General features: G+C 45.1%; 1 protein-coding gene across 6 annotated transcripts; it reads right to left on the bottom strand.

Moving 5' to 3' along the window:
* Positions 1–421: 421 nt before the first annotated feature.
* On the bottom strand, positions 422–25090 carry LOC104014928 (uncharacterized). Of its 6 annotated transcripts, XM_087776190.1 has the most exons (13): positions 24851–24986; positions 19388–19417; positions 17028–17105; positions 14544–14630; positions 13357–13424; positions 12389–12500; positions 11577–11721; positions 10344–10457; positions 9636–9780; positions 8105–8253; positions 7455–7594; positions 5511–5640; positions 422–440 (listed from the first exon to the last, which is right to left on the bottom strand). In XM_087776190.1, exons 5-12 carry the CDS (start codon positions 13396–13398, stop codon positions 5519–5521), a joined length of 969 nt encoding a protein of 322 aa, XP_087632316.1. In that variant the 5' UTR covers positions 13399–13424; positions 14544–14630; positions 17028–17105; positions 19388–19417; positions 24851–24986; the 3' UTR covers positions 422–440; positions 5511–5518. The 6 variants fall into 6 exon arrangements, with proteins under 6 accessions (XP_087632316.1, XP_087632315.1, XP_087632317.1 ...); XM_087776189.1 differs by lacking the exons at positions 422–440; positions 24851–24986 and adding an exon at positions 25024–25090 and having other exon boundaries at positions 4883–5640; positions 17068–17105; XM_087776191.1 differs by lacking the exon at positions 422–440 and having other exon boundaries at positions 4883–5640; positions 17068–17105; positions 24982–25006.
* Between the last annotated feature and the right edge of the window lie 1658 nt (positions 25091–26748).

The following is a 26748-nucleotide window of genomic DNA, read 5'->3' as shown; positions in this document are numbered from 1 at the left end:
AACATTAAGACAAACCAAGTTACCAGCTAATGTCACTGTTGCTTCCAGTGTTCCCTAACCCCAACCGGTCCCATCCTGAGCAGGCAACATCCCTTCTCAGTTAGTTAAACATCACATTTTACCAACTGCCCAGGCAAAGGTCTTCAAGACCCTTTGTTCCCAAAGAGGAGAGACAAAATACAGCCTCCTTCTGTGGCTATTCAAGGGTTTTGAGTCAAAATTTCCAGTGGGGGACGTCCATCGCGCTATCACACGGCCGATGCGTGCTCTGGCTGGTGTCCTGGCTCTGCCGGGAGCAGGGTCAGGCTCTTGGGCTGCTCCAGCATTTTTTCCCACGTGTTCAGCCCATGCATGAGTCTCGCCTGAGCCCATAACTCTTTGCTGAGATGCCTTTGACAGAGGGAATTGAGCTAATCTCCCGACACGGGGCTGTCCCAGCTCTGCGCAGATAAAATAAATATTTAGCTTGAAAACATCTAACAGTTTTCAAAGAGCCTGGGATGGCCCAAGCATGTTTAAACTGTGTGCATAGCAAAGGGAGTTAATGCCTTTAATCATCGTCGCATGTATTTGGTGCTTTTATCTGGGGATCTTCACAGTCTTCCATGGAGAGACTTGTCCTGTTCATCTCTGCTTTACAGATAAGGAAATGGAGGTGCAGCCAGCGAGGGCTGGATTTGCTCCAACTCCAGAGGATGAGTGTTTGGGACGCCACATTTTGAGCCAGCCTACTTTGTGTTTCCTCTCCAAGGCCAACGCTTCTCCGACGAGATGCCTTGAGAAGCGACAAGGCACCAGCACAGGTTTCATCCCTGTTTTCCTGCTGGTGGTGGTGGTGGCCAGAGTGGCTGGTGCTGCTTACGCCTGTATGTCAGCATCGCTGCCTGTATCTTGCTATACCAATCGCCCCTGGCTGCAGCCAGGCAATAGGTTTGCAAAATTGCTCTGAATTGCAGATGAAAGGCAATTCTGCTTTCTGCTTTGGTGCTTTGCATCATGGTGTAACATCCCTTCTCTCCAGTAGGCTCAATTTTATTTATTTATTATTCCTTTTCATGGATGTTTTAATATAACATAATTAGTACTGAGGGCAGCGTCAAGCCAAGAACAAATTAGGTCATAACACAACATCTCTTCTGCCTGGGTGCTCTGTTTTTGGGAGCCCAGCAGGAGAGCCTCCTGCCTGCGGTCTACCTGAGCTCCGTAGCCAAGAGCATCATGAGGGGAGTGCGGTGCCCCGGGGCTGCAGGACAGGCTCTAGGCAGCAACACCCAGAGCATGCTGCTGCTGGTGGAAGGTGTCAAAGGGAAGCCTAACCCGAGCCCAACATCTCCGCTCTCACGGTGGCTGAGGAGGAGCCAGATGAGCCCTAATCCAAGAAATGAGGCACGTTTTTCTCTGGAAGCCACATGGGCTTTACTAACAGCCTAATCCAGGGTCTTATAACCCCATTTTTTAAAAATTCCTTTTGAATTAACACATTTGCTCTCTCAGTTCAAATGCATATTTCCCCTGACCCACAACTTCTTCAATGCAACATTCTTCCAAATTAGATTTTCCCAGGAACTTTTACTGAAAACAACTGTCTTGCAGCTTCGGCAATGTCCAGCCCAGCTGATACAGCCCTCCGGAGAAAACATTGCCAAACTGATGGGTCATACTTGGATGGAGGCTGTCAGGTGCAGAGCCACAGGGAGCCTGGGCAGGAGCTGGCCCCAGCCGGGGGAAGGAAGCATCCCCGAGCATCCCTGGACTCGGCGCTAGTGTTGTCCACCCACTGGTGGTTTACAGATAACCCTGCTTTTCCCTATGCCCCCATTTAGCCACAGAGCAAATCCCTTCTGAGGACAACAAGTGTAAACCCAGGTTTTGGTATCAGAAAGAGCAAGGTACATCTTCATGTTCCAGGAATGATGTCATGCCTGACTTTGCCAGCCCCATCCCTCTTCCAGCCCCACAAGGAGGTGAGGCAGCCCAGAGGACTCGGGTCGCATCCTGGGCTGGGCTATGAGACACATGAGGATTTACCAGGGCCCTGAATTGCCTTTTCAGAAACAAAACTAATTTTTCAGACTTTGGGTTCTTAAGGCCACCAGCTTTCCAAGAAATTTTAAATCCAGTAAAATTCACCCAAATCCTATAATCGCTCATGGAAACAAAGGCCAGACCGATTATTTTTGCTATTGGCAGGTTTCCAGCTTCATGAACTGCAGTTTTGCTGAAAGAAAATCTCTTGTGGGCAAAACCGTGTATTGGTGGTTTTTGAAAACAAATGAAAATAAGGTATTTCAGAAAAAAAGGCCTTTAAAAATAGCCTGGGGCTATCTTTAGCCCCAAGACTGGAAGGGGAAGGTTCACACTTATTTTTCATCCTTCTTTCCCTTTCTCCAGCTAAAAGAAAAATGGGCAGGCAGGGTAGTTTTAGGCTCCTGTTCCTGCCACAGACGCAAGGCAAGCCACTTTTCCCAAAGCTGGCTGGAGGTCTGCCTGCCCCAGCTCTGAGGAAAATAGTGCTTGGAGAGGTTTTGGGGGCCAGGAGCTTATTTGTGGGTGGCCAGGGCTGGGGCTAGCTCAGCCTAATCTTTTTGGGGCAGTTGCCAGGGGCTTTCTTACAGGGAAGTTTGCAAAAGATTAACTGGGTGCTGCTGCAGCACCTCATCAGCACTCAGAAAAAGGCCTTTGAGGCCCTCCTCTCAGCTCATTTCAGAGGGGCAAAAGCAGGGTGAAGAGCAGCACCTGGCCCCATGCCACACACAGCAAGGCAGCCACGAGAAAAGGGGTCACACACCTCCTTGCCCGAGCTGCTCCTCAGCTCTGGGGTGCACAGATGGGCAGGGAGACATCTCGCTCCCTGGTGCCATTGCTCATCTCCAAATCTTTCCCATAGTCTTCATAATCTCCTGGAAGTGCAAGGACCATAACAGCACAAAGCTCTCAATGCGTGGGTGCACGGTAGTTTTAGAGAAGCATGAGAGTTATCCCAATTTTAGTCCTTTCCTAACTATCCCTGATAGATGGTTTGCCTCTACTTCTGCCAGACATAGAGATAGTTGGGTGGGAAAGGCTACCATAACTCCAAGCTCTTGCACCCAAGTGGAAGAGGCCAGCTCAGAGCATAGTAGTTGAATGTGTTCAGCCTTGTTTTCCTTTTATACATCCTTTAGCACATACCTACAATGACTTTCGTCCATCATTACACTGTTCACTTTCGTAAGAGCTTTTTGCAATTCCCCAGTCAACCTTCTTCTTCAGCATCCTAAATAACTGTCCATCATCAACCTATCCCTTGGCTTTTAATGACAACATTATCCAGCCCAGGTCTAATGACACATGCCACCAGCAACCTCCCTTCCTGGAAAGAAACACCCCCTCTATTTCCCAGCTTTAATCATCTATGGAAGGACATTGCCTTTTATGACATAGCTCTTGAGCTTCCTTAGAAGCCAGTGGCAATATAAAACAGCTCTTACCTGTGTGATTTTTTTGAGTCCTTCAGAGAACTCAGAGGTTTGTGAGACATGACTTCCCTCTATAGAGAAGCCCTGTTGATTGACTCTCCCCAGCTAATTAATACATTAATTGTATCCTGTGGTATAGTTTTAGTCATTTGTCCAGTACAGACACCGAGAAAGCTGCTGAAGGCTTTCTTTAATGTCCTCTGGAAAGGCAGTGCAGCTGGCCTGGTTCAGGAGCTGTTTGCAAAGCTCTTGCTTAGGAGGATGCAAAATCTTCCAGGGCTCCTCATGCATTAATTGCTGCACAGTCCAGTGCCAACTACTCACCTTGCCTGGACCCCTTAATCCACACACCAGTGGATTTAATACCACTGTATTAAAGAAGGCAGCTTACAGAGAGGCTGCTGGGAATTTACTAGCTGGGCTCTCCGGAGGCAGAGCTTATAAAACAGAAGTTTAATGAACAGGGTGCTGGGCAGAGGAGTTCAAGTCACATGTAGGAATCCACGTGCCCAAGTGATGAAGGCATGATCAGTGGAAGCAGCTATACTCAGGAGCAGCCCAGCCAAGGAGGGGCAGCTGGCACTAGGGTTGCTGCAGAACCCAGGGCACAGGCGAGGCAGGAGCCAGGACAGTGGCTTTAGATGATTTACAGAGTTAGTGGAAGAGTGGTGGAATTTGTTTTATTTTCAAATAAAGCAGCTATGTGATGGAATGACAAGAGGAGTTGTGTTACACTGATTGTTCTTTGTTAAATGTAAACAATAGCACCCATTATTTTAGAATAGTCCACCTTTGTAATAGTGTTGCAAGATATTCAGCATTTGAAAGCACCTGCCATGGAGGAACACTTTCCAGACACCGGTGAGGCACCATCAGCTCTTGAGTAGGCACAGGAAATAGAGGCAGCGGTCCAACAATTCAGTCAATCCACTTTTAGGCAAAGCCACAAGAGAAAGCACTGATCCAGGACAAACTCACTCTACCAGTTCAAATAATTTTTTTTTCTTAAATAGGGTTCCTTTGAAGTAGCAGGCTTTACCCCAGATCAGGTATCATCTTGTCTGTACATTTAACCTCCTGACAGAGTAGCTACAAGCCATCCTCCAGCAGGAGGCATCCAGCCAGCACAGATTGTGCACTGCTTGCTCTACACAGCTCAGGGAAAGGCAACCTACTGCTCCCGCCTGACCCAGATCTCATCTGTCTTACAGGCAGAGCAGAAGCAGCACAAATCTGCTGTTATTGTGGGTCCACAGACAGAGCCACTGACACAGTGACTAACTTAACTGAGAAGTCATGAAAAACCAGGGCAGAGACCCAGATATCTTACTGTATGCTGAAAAGCAAATGCATCTTCAGTTTCTAGAGCTACAATGAGCTGAAATAGGTTGAAGGCTTACAATTGTGTCAGAAGTATTCAGTCACTCCTTTCCCCCCCCCCCCCCTTTGGATATCAAACATCAGAGCTGACACCACAAAGGCAGATCTCTAGAGTTGTGGTGCTTGTTCCCATCATGCTGAAGAGAAGCAGGAAAGGGAGCAGTCACTGCCTGCAGATCTGCTCACACCACCAGGGCTTGCAGGCACCCAGCATGGAGTGGCCAAAGGAATGACAGACCTCCCTCCCGCTGCTCGCCTTGACTCCCAGGGACAGGTCACCTAAAGCTGCACTTTAAGGAAAATGGGCTACCAAGGAAAGGCTATGAACAGCTGTCTGTGCAAGCCTGCTAAGTGCCTGTTGACAGCCCTCGTTGCACTGGCAGGAACAGAGAGCCACAGCTCAGTCAGAGGTACACAAGGCTGTTCAGCTGAAGGACCTGTTCCTGCACTGATCCAGAGTCAAATTAAATGAAGGAGGGTGCAGATTCAAGGTGGGGCTGTGAGTAGCTGATCTGAGGGAACATGGGAACAGGACAGGTTTGCAGACACAAGCCATCCGCATTTGGAATGGAAATAAATATTTAAAGAGCACAGGGCAATCGATACTGGAAGGAAGGACCAGCAGATGCCCAATTCTTTTTTCTTCCCTTTAAAGTATCTGCCACAACATACCAGAGGTCTCAGGCCACTGTGCCTGATGGGTCTGGGGTTTCTGATGCTTCCAGTGGTCTCTTGCAGTGTCTCCATGTGACTAGTCCCAGTCGAACAGCAAAGATCAAGCAAGTCATGGCCAGCAGAACAACTAGAAAAGAAACATAGAAGCATGTTAGCACATGAGAGAAAGTCAGTACCTCTTGTCATACCCCAGCTGCCAGTACAACGGGCATTCAGGGTGTCGTGGTTTAACCCCAGCCAGCAACTAAGCACCACGCAGCTGCTCACTCACTCCCCCCACCCCGATGGGATGGGGGAGGGAATTGGAAGGGTGAAAGTCAAAACTCGTGGGTTGAGATAAGAACAGTTTAATAACTGAAGCAAAATGAAATAGAATAGTAATAATAATAATACAATAATATACAAAGCAAGTGATATGCTGTGCAATTGCTCACTGACTGATGCCCAGCCTGTCCCCGAGCAGCGATCGCTGCTCCCCAGCCAACTTCCCCCAGTTTATATACTGGGCATGACATCATATGGTATGGAATAGCCCTTTGGCCAGTCTGGGTCAGCTGTCCTGGCTGTGCCCCCTCCCCGCTTCTTGTGCACTGGGCAGAGCATGGGAAGCTGAAAAGTCTTTGACTGGTGTAAGCACTACTTAGCAACAACTAAAACATCAGTGTGTTATCAACATTATTCTCATACTAAATCCAAAACACAGCACTATACCAGCTACTAGGAAGAAAAATTAACTCTATCCCAGCTGAAACCAGGACACAGGGAAAGCAGGAAAAGAGGGGAAAAAAAGAATCCCCCTGCATAGGAGCCATTACCCCCCATCAGAGCTGTATTTCACAGAGTTCAGAGTTTCACTGCTATCCATTCAAACTTGCCCAATGCTTCCAGGTCAAGGCATGTCTAAAAGGGGAAGGCTTTATGGACACAGGAATAAAAATGCATTACATTAACAAAACACTCTGAGAATAGTTGAACTATATAAAGAAACATGCACTAGTTTGGGAAAAGCACATTCTTGCCCTACCAGCCAAACAAGCTGAACCACTAAGCATGAAGCTTTGCTGGCAGAAGTGCACCTACTGCAGGAACACAGCTGTCTGCCAGAGATCACACATACCTTCCCATTCCTGGTGGCCATAACCATCAGGAGATGGGGCTCCAGTGCCCTTGTGCCTTTGGCAGACAACCTCTGCTAAGTCCTGCTGGGTGCTTTTAGGCATTACCAGGCTCCAGCTGCCCTTACAGCAAAAAGGGAACACATACTGGAGTGGTGGCAATAGTGGTGCCAGTCCAGAAATTAGCTTTAGCCACTGGCACATGGCAGTGGGAAGGCTGAAGGGTGGGAACATGCTCCCCTCTGCTGACCCTGTGGTGGGAACCAGCATCTCAAACTGCTACAGCAGGATTCAGAGTTCATGCAGCTCAGTCCATTTCATGCCAGCATAAAACTACTCATAATGGCATAGCTTTTGCCAGGCTGTGATTGTACAGTGTTCAGACAACTTAAGCCCTTTTACAATGGATGACTACACTCAACTCAGCTACAGTGGCTTGCAGCAACCAAATAATCCCAGGAAAACTTGTTAAGGCTAGCCTGAGCTCTGCGTAGGAGGGGAGCGTGCGCAGGGTTTTGCATTGGGAAATTTAGATACAACCCCTCCTTGGGTCAGAAACTTATGCACTGCTCCTATATCCCAAATGATAGAGGGCAAATGGAAGTCCACAGCCTTCATTCCATCCCTGCTCTTCCTTTAGCCCACCCTGCATCAGATGGAGCTACCAGCAGAGGACCCAAGTCGATGGTGGAAGACTGTAGGGAAAACATTGCACCGGGAAGCGAACTTGAGGCAACACAAGGTTTGAATCCAGCCCCAAGGCTCATGGGCAATGATGTTTACGGGCCTTCTTTTACAAGAGTTGGAAACAGTCCAAAAGATTCACCTATAAAAATGCCGTTTGTCGTTGGGGATGAAAACAAGAAGTTCTTGCATGCACTGCCAGTCAGAGCTATTATGACCACTGGGTAGACTGTAAGGTTATAGCGGACATACTCATCAAGAAAGAAGTTTTCTAGATAAAACCTGTGAAGAAAGAGTGACCGAAGTAAACATTTTCTCTGTACATTTTTCCCCCCATAGAAAGTTTAAGAAAGGAGTTGGACAAAATGTTGTTTGTTTTTTTTTTTTTTTTTTGCAGGCCACTTTGGACCAGAGCCCAAAATTGTTCATTTACTAAAATTCAGACGATTAATAAAAAAATTATCTAAGGTAAGTTAAGAGGAAAAAAAAGCCATGTTTCATATGTTTTCCATATCAAGCCCTCACCTGCAACCCTAGGGTGGATTGGGCTCATACAAGTCACAGCAACCTGTTCCTGGCCACAGCCTGTGCTTATTGGCATTGTTAAGGGTCAGGGAAGAAAAGCTCCGCCTGGGGTCCCAGTTCATCTGCCATGAATTATAACAGAAGACTTTGTACTCAGAGTTGGTACAGGGACAGACTATGAATGAATTGGGACAGATGGTCCAACCCATTTGTGGGTTGGGTGGAAGGGGTCTTTCAGGCTTTGTGGGAACCCATGAGGTTGCTTACCATATTACTAGACCGAGAGCAAGGATGCTTAGAGAAGCAGTCGTTGCTGTCTCATTGGACACGTTCCACTTGTAGATCAACACAACAGCAAAGTTCAGCAGAGTGGCGATGGTGGTCCATGTTGAATACAGCACCAGCCCATTCTGGACCTGCCACATAACACAGCAAGATGACAAGCAGTGATAAAAAAAGGTAATTCCTGTTTGTCTTTCATGACCCATAGGTCCTGGGGCAGTTAAGCCAGCCTTCTGGACCTAATTGCAGTGAAAGTCCCTCAACATGGAGAAGAGTTGAAGGCTTGGAGGCTTCAAAGTACCCCAGAGATTCACCCCAGTGGCAGCTGCAGAATTCCCCGTACAAAGCCCTGCAACCCCAGCAGGGGCTTCCCATCCACTCCTCAAAGTGTGGAGTCTACCTGGCTGCCCCCCCCAGTTGTTGCAGGCTGCCGTAACTGACAGAGAGAATCCCAGCCACCTCCCAAACATCTTTGCTACACAGAGACTGCAGCAGGCAATATCAAGGGCTAGAGTCACTCCTGAGCAAGGATGAGGAGTCCAGCTTTTCCTAACTCCCTGCATTGTACTGGCATCTCAGGAACTGAAATACAAGGGTGTAAAGAACAGAGCCCACTCCCAGTTTGTGCCAAGAGATTTAGAGACATTTTCAGCAGAGTCAGTAGGAACATTTCTGTGCAGACTCCCAGCTTTGTAGACTCCCCCTCCACTGGAGACCCTCCTAGCTCCTTTGATGTGCTTTTTCAGTTGATCCACTTTCTCACTGAGCAACACCAATATCAAGCAAAGGAACCACAGGTGGTTAAAGCACACAGAGCAGCCACGGGAGGAACTGCAGTGTGAGGTGTCCTGGATGGGGAGGAAGAGTTGGGGGGTAGCAGGTTTGAGCTAGGAGAGAGGCACAAGGAGGGAAATCAAGGAGTGATGGGAGTATGAGTATGTTTCTTATTTTCTCTATGCAGTTTGCCAAACGAACATCCACTCTTCTCAGAAACAGCAGAAAAGTAATTTTCTTCCAGAATTTGGCAAAACTCAGAAGGGCAGTTGCATCTGAAACCTTGAGCAGTATGCACTTCCCCGTACAAGAAATATATAATTTTTGTAGTCAGATACCAGGGACATCACCATCAGCTACAGCAACAGAAGCCACCCTTAGTAATGGCTTCTCCCTCTGCAAGAAATATTCTTTTCCACACCTCAAACACAAGTCTGGGCTGAAGTTTTCATACATCACTGAAAACTTCATTCAGTAGTAGCTGGAGAAGTACGAGGTACTTCAAGGTACTTCAGTACAAGTACCTTGCTCTAAATCATTGCCATGATGTCCGATAGGAAACTGAGGTACAATTAAGCCTGTGTGTACCTGCAGCAGGCACAAGTTAAAGTCAGGGCAGAAATCTTCCCTTACCCATCTCCTGTCATTGAATCTTTATTCTTGATACCTTCAGCACAGCAGGTTTTGGGGGTTTTTTTTTGTTAGCATTTACGAACAGCACAGCTTCTGAAATACCACCTACCAGGATGCGGATTAGCCAGAGCTCAGTTTTGTGACCCTTCACAAACCACGAGGAATGGCTGCTCAACGCTCGGTGTGAAATGAAGAGGGCAGCACACGCAGTAAGAGTGAGGGCTGCCAGGAACATCAGGGCTGGGAGGAGGTATCTAGGACAAAGAATACAACATACACACAATGTACAATACATTTTTCAGTGGTGTCACAATGCCTTAATTCATAGCTTTACTGTCCAGCCTTTACTGACTTTAACTTAACCAGCCTTTAATAAAGGTAATCACTACATGTAGCCCTCATTTTAACCTACTGCTGTTTTACTCTGTTAATCACAAAGTTATTTTCCTGACTGCAACCGATTTCTTCACCTCTTGACAGCAGCGCTATTATAAGCCATTCATGTGACCATGATTATGAAAACAATCCAAGGCAAGGAGCTTAACTGTGTTTATGAAGAGAGGCATGGCTCCTGTCTTACCTGTGGAGGAAAAACACATAAGAACAACAGCTTTGAGGAGATCTTAGACTTCAATAACCAATCTACCTCACAGGCAAGATGAAAACAAACTTTTATGAAGGCTACCTTTTGCCAAGGCCTGTCATAGAGTTTTACAGGTGTGATTAAGCATTCACACATAGGGAAAAGTGCAAAATGAAGCGCTGGGGTAGTCCCAACAAGAGGGTTAGAAAGCATTTGTAACAAAAAGCAACTTACTCTCGGTCCCACAGAAACAGCCATCCAACATTGAGGCTGTTATTCAGAATCCACACCATGTAAAAAGGTATTGGCAGCAAGTCTGGCTTTATGTAGACACATCCAAGTTCATTCCTGCCAGGAAAAAGTAGGTATGGAGACAGGAAAACAATGACTGCATTGACCAACGAAACTTTCCTGGCTTCATTTTCCTCATGTTAACAGGGACTCTAGGTTGGAGTGAAACATTTCAACCTAAATCAGACTATTTCTCCTCTGAATCCTTCTCCAACACAAAATACAGTCTCTGTGGCTTTCCCCACCAGGACATTGTCCCATGGTATAGAACTTCTTGCTGGTCTCTGCACCACCACTGCACCATCACAGATTTAGTGGGTACTAAGGACTGCTCCACAGATGCTACAAAGCTTGTGCCACTGGTGGTGGTAACAATGGCATGGTCATGGGATTTTAGCTCAATTCCTGGGGAAAAAGACTTATGGGATCACAGTGTGAGCGCATATGTGTACATATTTTGTGTGGGCATGCACACACATGTGTATAGACTTGATCACTCTTGTATAAATACTTCATTTTTCCCCCTCAACCTTCAGTGTTGGCCAGTATCAACCGAGCAACTTCTTACAAGTCACATGAAAACAGCAGATGCACAAGGCTCAAACTAAGCAGTCCATGGTCCCCCTTGACAGAAGGGCTGCAATGCAAGTCTATCCCACAGAAGACACCACAGATTGTTACAAATATTGCATGGTACTGCATGAGGCAGTTACTGATCTCATAGCCCCAGGAAAGGCTTCAAGTCCAGTTCAGCAACCCAAGAGACTTCCCAATGCTGATTCTCTGATCTCTAACAGCAAGTAAACTCAAAGCATTAACTCCATAATTCATTAATTTTTCCCCTGTGGATTCTCAGCATCTAGCAAGCGAGTAAGTGCAGCTACTGGGTAGCTCTGTCAGATCACATGAATCAGTGGAAACCAGACCTCACAGAACAGTTTACATGCTTTGCAATTTGTCCAGACATTAGAGCAGTTCACATGCACCTCCAAACTGCTTCCCAGCTTTGGATGCTGAACCTAAAAGATGCTCCAGCAGCAGAGCTTCAGCATGTCAAATCAAAAGGAATGGCAGTGGGTTTACTCTGGCTAGAAACCCCAGAAAAGGGAGTAAGAGACTGAGTTACAGAAATGAAGAGCCCCTCTCCCTCCTTTCTACCATAAGCAAGGAAAATACCTTCGACAGATCCCTGACAAGGCATAGAGAAGCCAGGCAAGCTGCCAGGCATAGATGACATTCCAGATGAGGAAAGTCCAGCCAGCTGGTGTGAAGTCAGTGTTGTACTTCGCCGAGATGTTTCCAGGGGTTGTCCTGAACAGACCTGCGGTGGTGAATGTTATTGCAGACAGAAGTGTTACTACATACTAAGGATGGGGAAAGACTGCTGGTTTCCCTCACCCTGCAGTCTTCCTCAAGGCTTAGTTCACACCTCAGTGGATCTGAGGGAGATGAGAGGATGCCCTTGGTGAAAACAAGCCATATGCTGCAGTTGGCTTGCCTTTAGACACCTGTTATGGGATCACTGTCCCTATGGGGAACCCTGAGCACCTTCCCTCTTACACAGAACCAGAAAAGCCAGTTGCATGTGAAAGCCAGAGAGAAGCACAGTGTTCATTTCTGACAGATTCAGCTGGGGAAGTGTTCAAACCAAGCACCACTGCCTTCTGTAAACCCACAGCAGCAGCCTGAACAGCTTCCACCAGGGATACAAGGGCAGTGTATACAAAGACTGCCTTTCACGCACAGATAGATCCAGGTTCAGCAGGGACAAGGCCATTTACTTGGATTTCAAGGGACTGGATAGGGCTCAGGCACCTGGCTGTAACACCTGGAGGATGTATCAGCTACTTCCATCTTCCACAGATCAGTGTGTATTTGGAGAAGCAATGAGGTGACAAACAGATCTATCCCATCTAAGGTACCTTATATCATTAAATGATATAAGGCATTAAATCCACCTCTGAACGAAGATGATTTGCTTGCATTACCTTTGAATATCCCAGTGGCATTTCCAGCATTCAGTATCACCATGACTGTGAAAGTAGCCAGAGACAGAAACATCACAAAAATCTTGAGCTTGTGTATAGCATCCATTTTACCCTGCAACACATTAGAAATATTGTTTGGCTGTCCTAATGTATGCTTGGGTTCATTCCGTATCCCAGAGACTGTTTTAAAAATAACCTTGTAAATTCCCCAGTGTGCTGACTTTTTAGTTCTTATGAAAAAACCACAAATAAAAGGCCTTGCATGGGCTAGGAGTATCTTTGTTTGAACCAGCATTGTCTCGACAGCAGTGTCAGCAGTCCAGAGAATAGCCCAAAAAACAGGGCAAGCAACAGATACTTCCCTAGAATACTCTTCCAGCAGCTCGAGGATTTCCAGTAGTAGCATCTTTAATAGTCTCTCATGGGTTTTTAAGACTGTAAACCCTCCAGATCCATGAAATCATCTGATGATCTGGGGAAAAAGCCTGTCTCATGATGTCTAAGGTTGGCTGTTACCTCCCTCTCCCAGCCCCTAGCACCATAAAGGCTAAAGCCCCCTGTACAAGTTTCAGATGGATAGCAAACACTACAACACACCTGGGAAAGCCACCTGGTTTCTGGACAACCCTGAAGCACAGGAGCTAAGAGGCCTCGCTAAGTTGCGGAATTGAGATGGGAAGCCACGCAGTTCCCAGCGAGCATCCTGCTCTGCCACGACCTGTCTCTTACTGGCACAGGGCAAGAGATAACTCAAATTTGCCTGTGGATGTATTGCAAAGGCTTTAAGGTCTAAACAATTAGCAAGCAAGCGTAAAAGAGGGATTGCAGCTTATTTTACATCACTATTGCTTTTATATTGAAGCAGATAGGCCTATCATTTTGCCCCCTTTAGGAAGGAAATATGAAAATATTAAAATCTGGCTTTGCAGCCAAGTCTCTTTTGGTTCAATATAGCTTTTCACATGTACCTCTAATCCTGTAACTCCTACCAGATAACAACTTCTTTTCATGGTGGTAGTACCTCCTCGTCTACTGGCTGCAAAAAAGATTTAAATGCTTTAGCAGGTTTCAAGAACTTTATAGATTGCGAAGTCAACATACGGCTTTTTTCAAGTTTGTATGTAATGACTTGAGCTCTCCCAAGTGATCCCCGTTAGTCCAGCATTTTTCTATCAAGGAAAAGTTTTGTGCCACCTGTAGAGTAAGCGTACATGCATCCATTCTATAGGCAACAGCTTTATTTCCCCTCACAGCTCAGTACTTGAGCTTCCTTCCCTGTATAATGTCACTTCAATGCCTTCCAGGGTTGGCAGGAATAATAACTGAATTGTTCCAAGCTGCTCGGTGTTGAACTAATAAATTCCAGTTCCCACTTCAGTGGACGGTTTTATAGTTCCGGGCTTTGTTCATGGACTGAGCTACATCCAGATACATCACAAGGAAGTGGGAGAGGAAATGTTTTTAATAGATCCATACAAGCTTTTCCTTTTTCAGTTCCATCTAAACAGAAAACCACCTTTTTTTTTTTTTAAATGAAAATCCTATGTGGAAGAACTCATTTAACTCAAGATATCAGATCCCCCTTAGATTTATGTTGGTCAAATCCCAAAACAATGTATTGTCTTCAATGGATACACTGAATTAGCAAATTCCAAAAAAAAAAAAAAAACAAACCACCCACTTGTACTATTAAAAATATCATTTCTGACTCAGGAAATAACTGACCTGCAGATTTCTGAAAGCCAGGAAAATGTAGGAGTGGAAATATCACTGTATACTTCTCCTACTTGTATATTCTTCCCTTGAACATTGACTTTGGCCACTCCAAACCAGTACATGGGACTAGACGGTCCTTTGATCACACTGTCAGGCCAAATCTATGTTCTCCTGACAGTCCTGTAGTTGAATTCAGCACCACATTTCTTTTTATTAGCATATTTAGAAGAAACTTGATTACACAGCTTCAGAGAAACCCGTACTCGCTTACAGAAGTCTAGGAGGAAAGTCTTATTTTAAAACTGGTCAATAGTTTCACTACTGTCTCTCACCTCCTGCCTCCCTCTAATTTATTGCTGGCAATAAACATCTGCAATATTTCCCTGCCTGCAGTTATCAGCCACAAAAACCCTTTAGAAGAATCAGTTATATTACTCACAAGGATCCGCACAGGCTTTTTGGCAGCGTCTTGCAGCAGTAGTTCAGCTACCACCAGTGCTGGGGAGTCTCCACCACTCAACCTTACCTAAAGAGATTTTATACAACTTTCAGCAGATTAATAATCATGCATTATTTAAAAAAAAATCACAGTAGTTAGACATAGTTTCTGTCTGTGAGCTGCAGCCTCCGATTGGCTAAAACCTCTCAAAAACAAGCACTTATGCAAGAGAAATGTGATTACTTAACAAGGGCCTTTTATAACCAGAGCAATGCACGCTCCCAACTTGCTGGCAGACAAAAAGCTAATGAGTGCATGCTCTCAGGCTCTCGCCCACTTCATCCTTCCCCATCTCTGCCACAAGGAGGGAAACCAAGCACTCCAGCGCAAAAATATTGCGTCTCAATCATAGCCAGGGCAGCGTTCCTGTGCAGGAGAGGGGACACTTGCAAGGGTAGCTGCAGAAACAGCCTGGATTTGGGGACGCTGGAGATGTAACATATAGCAAGGTCTGGATCCTGTGAGCAGCTACAGATCTTTCTGTAGTCCCAGAAGGAGACGAAAGCTGAGGTCCTTTCAGGACTTGGCACTCAGGGAGCATTTTGGTGTTAAGAATTATATAGACATGAGTAACTTCTCTTTCACAGCAAGCACATGTATAGTAATCCTGTATTTTTATACTTCACATCTATTCCTTGCAGTGCAACACATACTCTGTTGAAAATCCCCAAACCCTGCCTCAAAGCTGGGCTTTAAATAATTCCTAGATTTGAAGGACTCTAGAAACCCCAGGGAGAACCTTCCTGATGTCAGAACCAGAAAGGAAGGAAAGATGAGAAGATAACCCCAAACCTTAAGTGCTAAATGGACTTTTCAAAGATTTTTTTTTTTTTTAAGAGATTGGTTTCAAACATATTCCATAGGTAAATTTTTGTTCACATACAGAAAAGGCTCCTGCTCCCACTGCAAGCCAGTAAGCAAGATAATAATAAGCGATAAGCAGAGCAAGCCACACTAGCTGATCAGTCTCTACCTACATCTCTGTCTGCTATAGGACTGCAGTCTCAGCACATCCACTCCTTTCACTTTATATTTCTGCTTGTTTCTCCTGAGATTTAAACTATTGGAGCTAATTGAAAATATGCTTCAACATCAAAATGTTATTTATCTTGTGTAACTACAGTGCCTACCAAGCAGACAGTCTTGCTGGGGACTCCCCCATCTCAAAGAAGGGCACTGAATAAACTAACACCTATCCTCACCCACTAGAAGTAACATCATGGAGCTGGGAATGAACCCTGCTGGGGCTTCCTTGACCTTTGGGTACAAAGCCTACATGAACATGGATTTGCCAGCTGTGGGGAAGGGCAGGGCATGCAGCCAGCACTGTTGTTCCCTACCGTATCAGTGTAGGTCTGAGGTCCACCCTTTGAAGGTATTCTGATGAGGAAACCAGTGGCTTAAGTATGATTATTTCGCATCAGCCAGACAATACGTTATGCTCTACACCCTGATCACAAACAAGAACTGCTCATACATAACCTGTTCCTTGAAGAAAACCAAGGCCTGAGCTCCGTGTGGTGGCATTAGCATCCTTCCCTCTTTTTTCACATCGTGTATCCCCCAGATGTGTACACAGTGACTCTCCCCATGTCCTAGAAACTGCCTTCATCCAAGTTACAAGTTTATAAGCACTGTTACAGCAAGTATGGGCTGAAATACAAGCAGAACTATTACTTACATTATATGGCCCTCTCTTCCTAGATCCTTAAGATCTACAATGCGCTTTTTTCACACTGGATGATGTCTTATTTATGGCCCATTTTATATATATGCATATATACACTATATATATATATAAGTTTTTACTCATCAGATAGTCCAAACAGCCTCAGCACCGTGTCAGACATTACATTTTCATCCAGTGAACAGGTGGTCTGAAATTCTTTACTTAATACAGACAACTTTATGTTACACACGCCTATTAGGCACAGCTGATCAGCTAGGTCCGTGCTGATCTAAATCGAGGGCAAGTTCTGTGTGCAGGAAACATTGGCAAAGTGGGAGAACCAACACACACTTTGCTGTCCCATGTTTTTGCTGGTTATTTCATAATACATCTGTCTTGTTTCAACTGGAGGCAGTGCCACCATAGCAGTGGCCTTGTCCTCTTGCCATGGTAAGCCAGGCAGAAGCTTTAGGCCCACATTCTGGGTTTCAAAAATTATTGTTGCAGAATAGGTTGCAACACAGGCCTTGCATAAAATATTCAAAGTTATTTTATCACATAGCTCTACAGAAATCCCCCAAAGTATGTTTTTAAAGTACAGAAGAATGTACTTAGTGCTTATAAATGTGTTAAAACTGAATGGCTCTTGCTTCACTAGGCTGCACAGCATTGCCAAAAGTGAGAATGCTCAGTACAGCTACAGCTCTAAGATACCAGTGTCAAACTCAAAACAAGTGTTCATGGAAAGGCCCTACCTTTGCAGCATATCTTCACTGAAAGCACTTTTAAACTTACGTCTTCCACATGGGTTTCAGTTGAATATTCTTGCTGGCCTGTTGAGGAAGAAAAATTATATTGTCAGATGAGTGACAAATGCAGTTTTATACATTTCAGCCCAGAATGTCTGTGTATATGAACATTAACAGCCATAAGGGACACATGATACAATCCACATTCACAAAAGGATGTGTCTTGAAATCAAGATACTCGGCAACAATGCTGAATGAAATCACTGGAACCAATTCCACAACACAGCCAGCGTTCAGTACTTTTCAAGACAAGCTGCTTTGAATCAAATGTAAGTTTGTATTCACCTGCGTCGTGATAGAGGAAAACCGTTCCCAGCTAACAGTTATTTTACCATCATGGCAGTTCTCCACTGAAAATCAGAGAGGAATATATACACTCTTCCTGTATTACCAGAAATCTTTAAAGAGGGGGTCTATCTTTAGAGCCCTCATTTGTAGTTTCCCAGGGAAAAAAAATAGGAAAAAAGTTGCTTTTCAAGAAGAGATCTACCATGTCCATCCCTCCCCATGCACTCCCTGTAGCACCATTGTGTGCTCCACCAGCACCAGTGCACCTCAGACACCAGTTCACATGCAATGGCAGGACTGGTTGCAATGGGATCACAGCTCTGCTGTCACTCCCCCGTGCACTAGAAAGCAGTGTAAGCATTTATGAGGTGCTGAGCTAGTGTGAGCAGCCTTTGCACTGGAATTAATGCCCTGCTGACAAGAGCAAGATTGGGTTGTTTTTGTTTTTTTTGTTTTTTTTTTTTTTTTTTTAAAAAAACATGAATCCCTTTCTAGTAGCTGAAATAAGACATTATGAGCACAGGCAGTTTGAGTCCCAGCACAGAACATGGAAGCCAATTGCTTTGTACCTAAAGGTACCACAGTGAAGGCCCTGCCCTCAAAATAAACTCATTTTACACTGAGCAGGAACTAAGACAAGTTCATCTGTGGGCAGCTCGCCCATTTAATGGCACACACTGTCATTAGCAGGAAGCTCCTGAAAGCCAAGCACCAGAAAAACCATTTAACAGGCACTTTTCCTCACCAAGGAAGACTCTAATGTCAGAGGTATCTCTCTTATCTGGAGACCAGCACAAATAGCTGAACAAAGCTATTGTCAGGGTAGTGGTTATATTTGCTTCCAGCCAAGCAACTCAAAATAAGATAACCTACAAAAAGGAGAAGCTCTCAACAAAGGATGCACAGGGAAGAGCTGACCTGAAAAGCAGCTCTGTGTGAGTCGCAAATGCAGATGTGAGAGACGACCGATACAACTCCTTATCCCTGCTGGTGGCTGCATCTGGGAGATGCTGTCAAGTCAGAAACTCTTTCCTCTGACCCACACTGAGCTGCAAGACAGCTGCCACAGCTACACTGAATACCTCCCCAGCAGGGCAGGAGCTCAGCAACTCTGGACCAGACCACCAAAGACTTTTGTCTCCATCAGCAGCAATGACTGGTTTAAATCCAAAATGCATTCTGCACACTCAGCACTCCCATTTAATCTTTACAGCCACTTGCTTTAACTCCAGCCTTTCCTAATGTGTCAGGCAAACTGGCACCCAAGAGTCAGCAACCTCGTTGGAAATCATTTTCAGGCCAAGTTCAGCAAATGTTGACAAACAAATATACTAATCAACAGCTCAAGCATCCTAATCCTGCAGTGGGTTAATCTGGGTGCCTTCAGTGCCAGGGATTAGCATTTTTGCACTGCTAGAAGGGATGAGATTTGACTGGGCGCACTAGGATGGGCACACAGTGAAGAGGATCTGTGTTAGCAATCCGCTTTGGGTATTTTAAGAAGGAAAATCATCTGCTTTTTACTGTTGGAGAACAGAACAGATCCACCCTTTGGCAGCAGGGAAATCTCTGCAGGTTTGAGAGAGCAAGAATAGTAACAGGAATCCACTACGCACTTATTTTCAACCACACTTTAAGGCAGCTGCCATGCTAAAATTCATTGACTGATCTCCACCAAATCTTCTCCTTGAACTCTAGATTAAGGACATTGTTGTAAGCATTTAAGTAACTCAAAATTAATCCCTGCCCCACTCTTGTGACAGAAAGAGTGGGGAAAAAAGACAATGCACTTCTGTCTTTAAGCTAAACTTCATGAGACAAACAACAGAAAATATTTTCCCCAGATGTTCTCACTTACTGGTTAAGCATTGGGAGGTTTGCCTTCTTCAAGGGCAGCCCAAGAGTCTGCAGCAGTGTCTGGCAGGCAGTGACCACAGCGTCAGACCAGGAGCACAGCAACAGGCAGCACTTTCCAGAGCTGCCAGGCAGAGTACATGTATGAGAAACCAGAAACTCACCTGTGCAACACACCCCTTCAAACAGGATGACTGTGAAGAGATGACAAAAACAGCAGAGTTAAGCAGCGATGAAGGAGGACACATTTATATGGCTGAATATCTTCCTTTTGTAAACGTTATTTCATTCAATCACATGGCGCTGCTGCTCACAGGACTCCCCCCATGTCCTCTGCGCCGCTGAAGGAGCGGCACACAGCCAACAGCATCCATTCAGTACTTTGTTTGGCCAGCATCCTTATCGATTTATTGTATCCTTATTGATTTTAAGAATACAGACATATTGGCCTAACGGGTGGCTTTTCTCTGCCCTCACCGCTATCACCCCTGAATGCTTCACAAGCATTTATTTTCCTCCCCACAACTCCATGAGAAAGAGCAAAAGGCACCCAGGAAACAAGGCCCTTGCACTGACAGCAGCACAACAGAGGTCTATAAGCCCTCAGTGGGTATAGATAGCTATTTTGCAGAGCCCACGTGGCCACTCAGCATACCCAGGAACAGAGACAGATAGGAAAGGAGAAAAGGCACCTGGATTGCAGTCAGAACACAAGTTTTTCTGACTTCTGTGAGAGCAGAAAGCTGCCTTCATTTTATAGCTGCAGCATCCAGGTCAGCTCTCATGCAGAAACCCTGCTTTGTAACTTGGGTGGCCTGGTTTTCTTTATAGCATTTTTGTGGCACTTTATACACTTAAATGCAGTAGTGTCACCCATAATTGACAGCATTCAATGCATCTCTCAAGTGGGCAATGTGCATCTCAAGCATTTAGAAAATGAGAAACACAGCAAATATTTTGATTGCCGTAGCTTTCCTACAGGAAGGCAGCACGAAACTTAAACAGACATTTCAATTCATAGCAGTTGAGTGCCTGACTTTGGCACGAATACTCCTTTAACATAGCAATTTTGCAATCTAATTATCTAGATTTTTTTCTTAAAGGCAACTGGAGTATCTATAAAATGCCATCACATGGATATATATCACCTCCTACATGAATCATTAGCAGAAATGGAACATTTAGTTCCATCACTGTGGAAAATTAGTGGAACAAAATTCATTGCAAGACCTTACAGACAGGGAAGGCAGTTTTTATTAAAAAAATTTATTGAAAAGAATCCAATAAGTGGATTCTACCCACTCCCACTCTCCCATCAACATACTCACATGCACAGAGCTGTATACCTCAGTCTGGCCAGGATCACCTGTGTACAGCAGGAAGCACATGGGATAACACCATCACATCCTCACCACATCTCCTGGGCCTCCCTTTATTTTTGGAGGCATCTTTTATGCCCTTTAGCAGTGGATACTAGGACTGATTGTGCGGCTCACTGTCCTGCCTCACCCCTCAAGAGTTTCAGGCAAAATTAAGTCTTTTTTTATCCTTATTGGGTATTTCACAGCTTCAGTAACTGTTGGTCATCATCTTGTCACCTTATCTCTAAGGCTTCAGTTTGTTCTTTGTCCTCTGGTTATTTGCATGAAACAAATGAGGTGGCTCTGCAGCAATTAATACATGCCAGTCCTTTAACTCTTCATCTGTTGCTTTTCTGGTGTCTTCAGCCATGCACTTCCATTCACACCAATATTAGCCTTTCTGTTTAAAAACCTCTACATCAGGCAGGTCTTAACCACATGAGATGCTGGCACAGCTAACACAAGTTGAAAGCTGTTAACTTTCTGTGGACCAGGGCAGGGAACAACCTTGACAGTAAGTTACACAGCTTTTGGCTGGCCATATAGAAATGCAGAGGTTAAATTTCTGTATATTGTGGCAAATTTTAGACAGCAGTCCCTCTAACTGGTTCTCTTCTGTATATGTTACCATACAAGCTTCACTCACCCCCTTTCCCACACCCCTTATCCTTGCTTGTACATCCACTCACCTGTCTCAGTACTCATCATTCCGTACAATTGCCCTGTCCCTTCCTCTTAGGGAAAATACCACTTCCAAAGACTGTTTCTCCCAGCCTCTCCCACAACAAGAACATGAATAAGGATTTTCGCTGACCTATAACTTGACAGAATTATTTGGCTACTTTTCACAAAAGCACACCTTTTGCTCCAGGTTGGTCTTCCAGCCAAATTCCCAGACTGCCTTTCAGAATATGGAAGGGTCAAAATAATTAAACAGCTATCTCAGTCAGAAATTTAAGACAAAACATCAGTTTCCTCCGAAACTTAGTCAAAACCAGCGAGACCTTTTGTACTCTTAAGCCTGAGGCAAGCAAGAAACAATGGAAAACAGCAGCAGCAAGGGAAAGCTGCAGCCAAAGGAGAAATTTTGGTTAAGTCAGAAGTCAAGAAAGGGAGCTCTAGCAGGAAGCATAAGGAAGCCATAACTGCAAACAATTGTTGTCATTTTTACCTACAGTAAATGCATTTATTAATGAAGACATGTGTAGGCACACCCACATATCTGGATCCTCACAGAGCACTTTGCAGCCTTACCCAACATCTTGCTATAGACTGTTTTTTCTCATTCAAGCTGGAGACCAAGTAAGCCTGTGGAAAGCCAGTGAAAACAGGGGCTTTACATCTCAGGGAGTTGAAATGCAACTTCTCACAGAAGCTTTTTTCAATCTACAAAGGTTCCCAGGCCCCACCACACACCACTTGAGACCTGCCTGCTCCTGCAGGTGTAGATGAGGACCTACTCCCAGCACATCTGGTGATTTGGGGTAACCTTCATTTCAGACTTGAGATGCCTTAGAAAAGGCTTGTTCTTTGGAGGAACAGGAGTTCCTTCCTCAGGTAACATCAGAAGGTGTCTAAAGAACAGGCATCCAGAAAGGTCAGCAGCAAGATCAGCTACCTCTTTTGAAAGCCACTAGCAAACCAATGAGGACTGAGCTCCCAGGGTGTCAGAAAAAGCCAACTAGAGTCCCAGTACAGTGCACCCTGGGGAGGCAGGATCAACCCTGTAACATCAGCCTCTTGCCATATTTTCCACTGAAGACCAAAATCTATGTTGTCTTAGTCCAAATACCCTTCAGCATTATCATGGTCTTACTTATTGCAACTCAACCTTGAAAGCAGTGTCTGCCCTTCCTCCTCTTCTTCCTACTAATTAATTTTTAGCAAAACTTATGGTGTTAGCAGTTCTGATCTGATTATTCTGTTGAGGCTTTTCTAGAGTCAAAATCCACAAAGCCTCAGTGCCATCACTACAAGTTTGCTCTCTTGCCTGGGAAGCTAGTTGAACTGAGAGCTCTCCGGATAATACAACATCCTTTTCTTTGTTATGGCTTCCGGATGTCCAAAAGTGCCATCAGTGCAGGGCTTTAGTAGTCTCATGGTCAAGGCATATTACTGGCATGTAATGTGGGCCATACGTAACACAGGTGGCTGGCCAGCCAGTCAATCCCCACACCTCTTTCATCAGTGTTAGAAGCTCAGACTGTCACAAGGTTAGGCATATCATGACATTCTGTTTTAAAGTCTGTAGAAGTGAGAGTTAGGTCCTACAGATCTACACAGCATCATTCTCACCACACATTTTTATTTTAGGCACAGAAAGGTTATTACTGCAAAACAGATTATTTATAGGCTACATAATCTGCTAGTCTACCACGTGGCCCTGCAAATCTCCTACGTATAAACAACGGCAGATACAAGACACACTTTGAACAACTACCTGTAAGCAACTGGGAATCAAGGCTGGTATTAATGATGAAAAGACTTGCTCTGACCATAGATACTTTCTCAGAGACCTCACCAACAGTGTCAGAAAAACACATGAATTCTATCGTTAAAATTAGGAAACGCACACTGAAGATAGCAAACCCCAACACTAAGGTTTTTTTTCTGCAATGTAAAATAGTCCACACTTGACATGCCAGACAGTTTTCCTTCTTAAGTGGATTTGAATCACGACAGCTCTAGTGTTTTCCTTCCAGCCTACTGCATTCATCCTTTGCAGCAAGCACAGTTCAAAACTACCTGTTACAGTAATAAAACAAAGTAATAACAACTAGATCTGTCATTCGTTATGATGAAAGGACTATTTGTCATGGCTGGATCACATTATACCAGTGTAAGCTATAAATCTCCTCTGATTTTACCCTCCATAAAAAGAGTGTTTGCTCAATCAGAGAAAGCTATTGAGCCAGAGACACGCTCTCAACACGTGTGTTGAGACACGCAAGTGTTTTCCAGGAACACATCTCTCACTTGGCAGAAGTCATCCAAAAGGATCCCTGGGTGATACAGCATAGCAATGCAAGCCTTTTTTTTGGCAATATACCATACAACAGAAAGTGGAATTGTTTGAAGGAAGAGAATTTCAGTTTTGCTGGAGGAAGAGGCCTCTCTAATCATGATCACTTCATAAAACTCTTAATATTAAAAGTCATTATGCTATGGGTTCACACCTAATGTACACCATGCTGAAGAAGCTCCGCTTCCAAAGGCTGCTCAACCTGACCAGTGTATCTTTTATACATCAACTTCTATATCCAACAGAAAAGGAAATTAGTATTTAAAACCAAACAAAACCCCTCAAAGTCCCATCAGACTCTCCCACCTACACCATCGTGACCATCAACAGGAGGCGACCCATAGATGCCAGCAGGATCTCTGCAGGTACTGATGGCTTGCTCAGATCCTACAGTATGCAGGCCACTGGATGCACAGCACCAGAACAGCCCTGCTACATCTCTGCCCTCCCAACAACCATCAGTGAAAGTCAGTTACACCCAAAAGGTCACTAGTCTCTTAAAAGACAAAAACCTGGAAAAGAGCCCAGATTACACCAGAAGGATGAGTGCTAAGCTAAGGCCTCAGAGCTGGACAATCTGGGGATTTTTATATCTTGAATAGGGATAGAGCTTGTTGCTCAAAACTACTCTTTCACAGCAGTCACAGACAGCAAGACTTCATCGTCAGTCAATACAGTTTGCAGAGGTGTTTCAGAGAAACCATCTCATCCACAGCACTTAAAAAAAGAAAACCTGTGAGACCATCTCTGAGAACAGAAGAGGAATACAGATGTAAAAAAATCAGTGGGCCTGAGCCTCCACCTGACTGAAGGCAAAAACCAGCTTGTGGGCAGACACCTAATGGACAACAAGGAGGTGAACAGACTCAGGAACCCTGTGGTAGGCCACAGGGAGTCTCAACGGGCCTAGGGCAGATGGTGGCATGACAGGCTTCTCCATCTTTTATGAGAAGATAAATCAGTTTATGATCTTAAATCTAGACCTGTTCACCAGAGGAAAATATTAGATGAAGTGGAATATAATATAAATATATACCATATAAATATAAGCAGAAAAAAATATATACACACATAACAGGAGAGGCTCCTGTTGGAAAACCCTGGAGGAGATAGTTACCTGAAGTACAAGTGAAGGAGTAGCAATAGCATTTACCTACATCAGGGAGCAGCGCTGCCCCACAAAGGGGGACAAAGAGACCCCAGCACAGGCAGTTTTCTCACCCACAGACACAGTCCTATGGTACCTGAGCAGAGCTGGGTGCTGGTAGCACGGTCCATCAGCATCCCCAGACACAGCAAAGGGGTGCACCAAGTCCAGGGTTCACCCAGGGATTGCAGTCAGTGAAGGGGACTGGAGACAAGTTACAACACATACCCAAAGGGTCCATTCAGGCAGCAAAAGCAGAGACCAACTCACCTGCAAGGCAGCCCAAGGCTGAACTTAAGTAGAGCTGCTAGGCAGAGGGTGTGGGTGGAGGCCTGAGCTGAGGCTGCTCAGAGCAATTAGGACCCATAGGTGCGCTGGGAGCTTTTTGGGTTTTTTTTGCTGAAACCCCACAGCTGCAGCAGGTCACAGCCAAGAAGCTGGGGGAAGAGCAGGATTGTGTCCTCCATGAGGAGCGATTGCAGCTGGGAGGCTTCTTCCCATTGCACGCAGCAACACCATGCAGAGGTCGAGCATGGCCCTTGCCTGCCGTGCAAATGAGGATGGCTGAGCACTATGGTCCTTTATTCCTTTTTTTTTTGTGTGTCTGTCGCGACTGTCAGGAATTATAAGCATCAGCACTATGGTTTTTGGTATTGGTGCCAAAACGCAGAGGAATCAGAAGCTGTACCTCCTCTTCCTTTCTGATTTAAAATGCTGCATCCAAAATCTAAAAAGATTTTTTCTCAGTGTCACATAAACCTTGATGAAAAAAGAAAGATAATGGACTTAAATGCTCTGTATCTTGAAAGGCTATCTAAATGTGTGCTTGATGGGTATAAAATGCCCCCTCCCCCAGAGCTGTGGTAGGGAAGACCTCCAGTTTATTCCTCGCTAGTGCCTGGAGACTTTTTTCCTCCCTCTTTTTATTTTTTTTTTCTTGTTTCTTTCACCCGCCTCCATTCATGGCACTTCTTTTGGCATCGGCATCCCCTTTCCTGGTCCTATGTAAAAATCCCTCCCTTACATAACGGAGCTTTTCACAAGGCACCACGGCAGCTCCCCTCTCTCGGAAAAACAAGCAGGGCATTCACTGAAAAGATCTGGGAAGGTCAAGTTTGTCTTTTTGCTTCCAGGCTTGGGATGCCACCAACACCCTGCACAACTGCTCATCTTGAGAATAGTTAATAGGGAAAATGCCAGTAGGTGGTGTCCAAGAACAGCTTCTGGATTCAGCAATGCCGATGAAAGCTGTGTTACACCCAGGGCTCCTGTTACAGATGTTGACATCTGCACAGGGGAAGGGGATCCAGGGGGAATGCAGCAGCATCTCCCCTTACAGCACCTTCAGACGACAGCTGCTGCCTTCCTTCAGTCTTCAGGCTGTTTTTCACAAAGAAGCACTTTTGCTGGACATTGCTCCTGAAGCTCCTCTCTTTTGAGATTTCTCCTCTGAAGAAGGTAGCTGGACGATGGCTCAGGCTACCACCAGAACAAGGAGCCAGAATCTCCACCTCTGTCTTTAAGCACTTGAGGCCAAAAACAGCACGTGGATATCTTTAAGTGCCATCTGAGCTGAAATCCATGAATATAAAGTCACACTGGAGAATCTTAAATAGGAGATACATATATGTACGTGCATGTACATGTATGTAGCATCCAAAAATGTCAGTGACCACTTCAACTCAACCTAGTTAAGGCAGCAAGTTTTCAAAGGTACGTTTAAACCAGGAACAGAATAAGTGGCCACCACATGCATTTCTGTCCTGGAGAACACGTGACGGTCACATTACCAGACACAGCTCACAGCTTGTTGGCCATAGAGGCAGAACTGATCACTGTTGTCTTTGGGATCTGGCCAGGAGCAGAAGGAGGGACTGGGATGGAGAACCCATGAAAGCTTGGCTTACTGCTTTGGCTGGCAAGATGGGCAGAAGGCAGTGACTGTTGCTGCAGGAAAGGGCTACTTTACCTTGCTGTCAACACCACCAGCACCAG

This window comes from Nipponia nippon, unplaced genomic scaffold (assembly GCF_047370975.1).
Source record: "Nipponia nippon isolate SJK-2023a ecotype South Korea unplaced genomic scaffold, ASM4737097v1 scaffold_4, whole genome shotgun sequence".
In the NCBI taxonomy this organism is placed as follows: Eukaryota; Metazoa; Chordata; class Aves; order Pelecaniformes; family Threskiornithidae; genus Nipponia; species Nipponia nippon.
The sequence above is the reverse complement of the archived record's forward strand: the minus strand, read 5'-3'. Positions and strand labels throughout refer to the sequence as shown.

Excerpts from the sequence above, each read along its gene's own strand:
- LOC104014928 (XM_087776189.1), bottom strand. The coding sequence starts at position 13,398 with ATGAAAAGAAGTTGTTATCTGGTAGGAGTTACAGGATTAGAG. Across the intron at positions 12,501-13,356 it reads TAGGAGTTACAGGATTAGAG|GGTAAAATGGATGCTATACA; the intron begins GTACATGTGAAA and ends AATGTGTTGCAG. Across the intron at positions 11,722-12,388 it reads TGCCACTGGGATATTCAAAG|GTCTGTTCAGGACAACCCCT; the intron begins GTAATGCAAGCA and ends TCACCACCGCAG.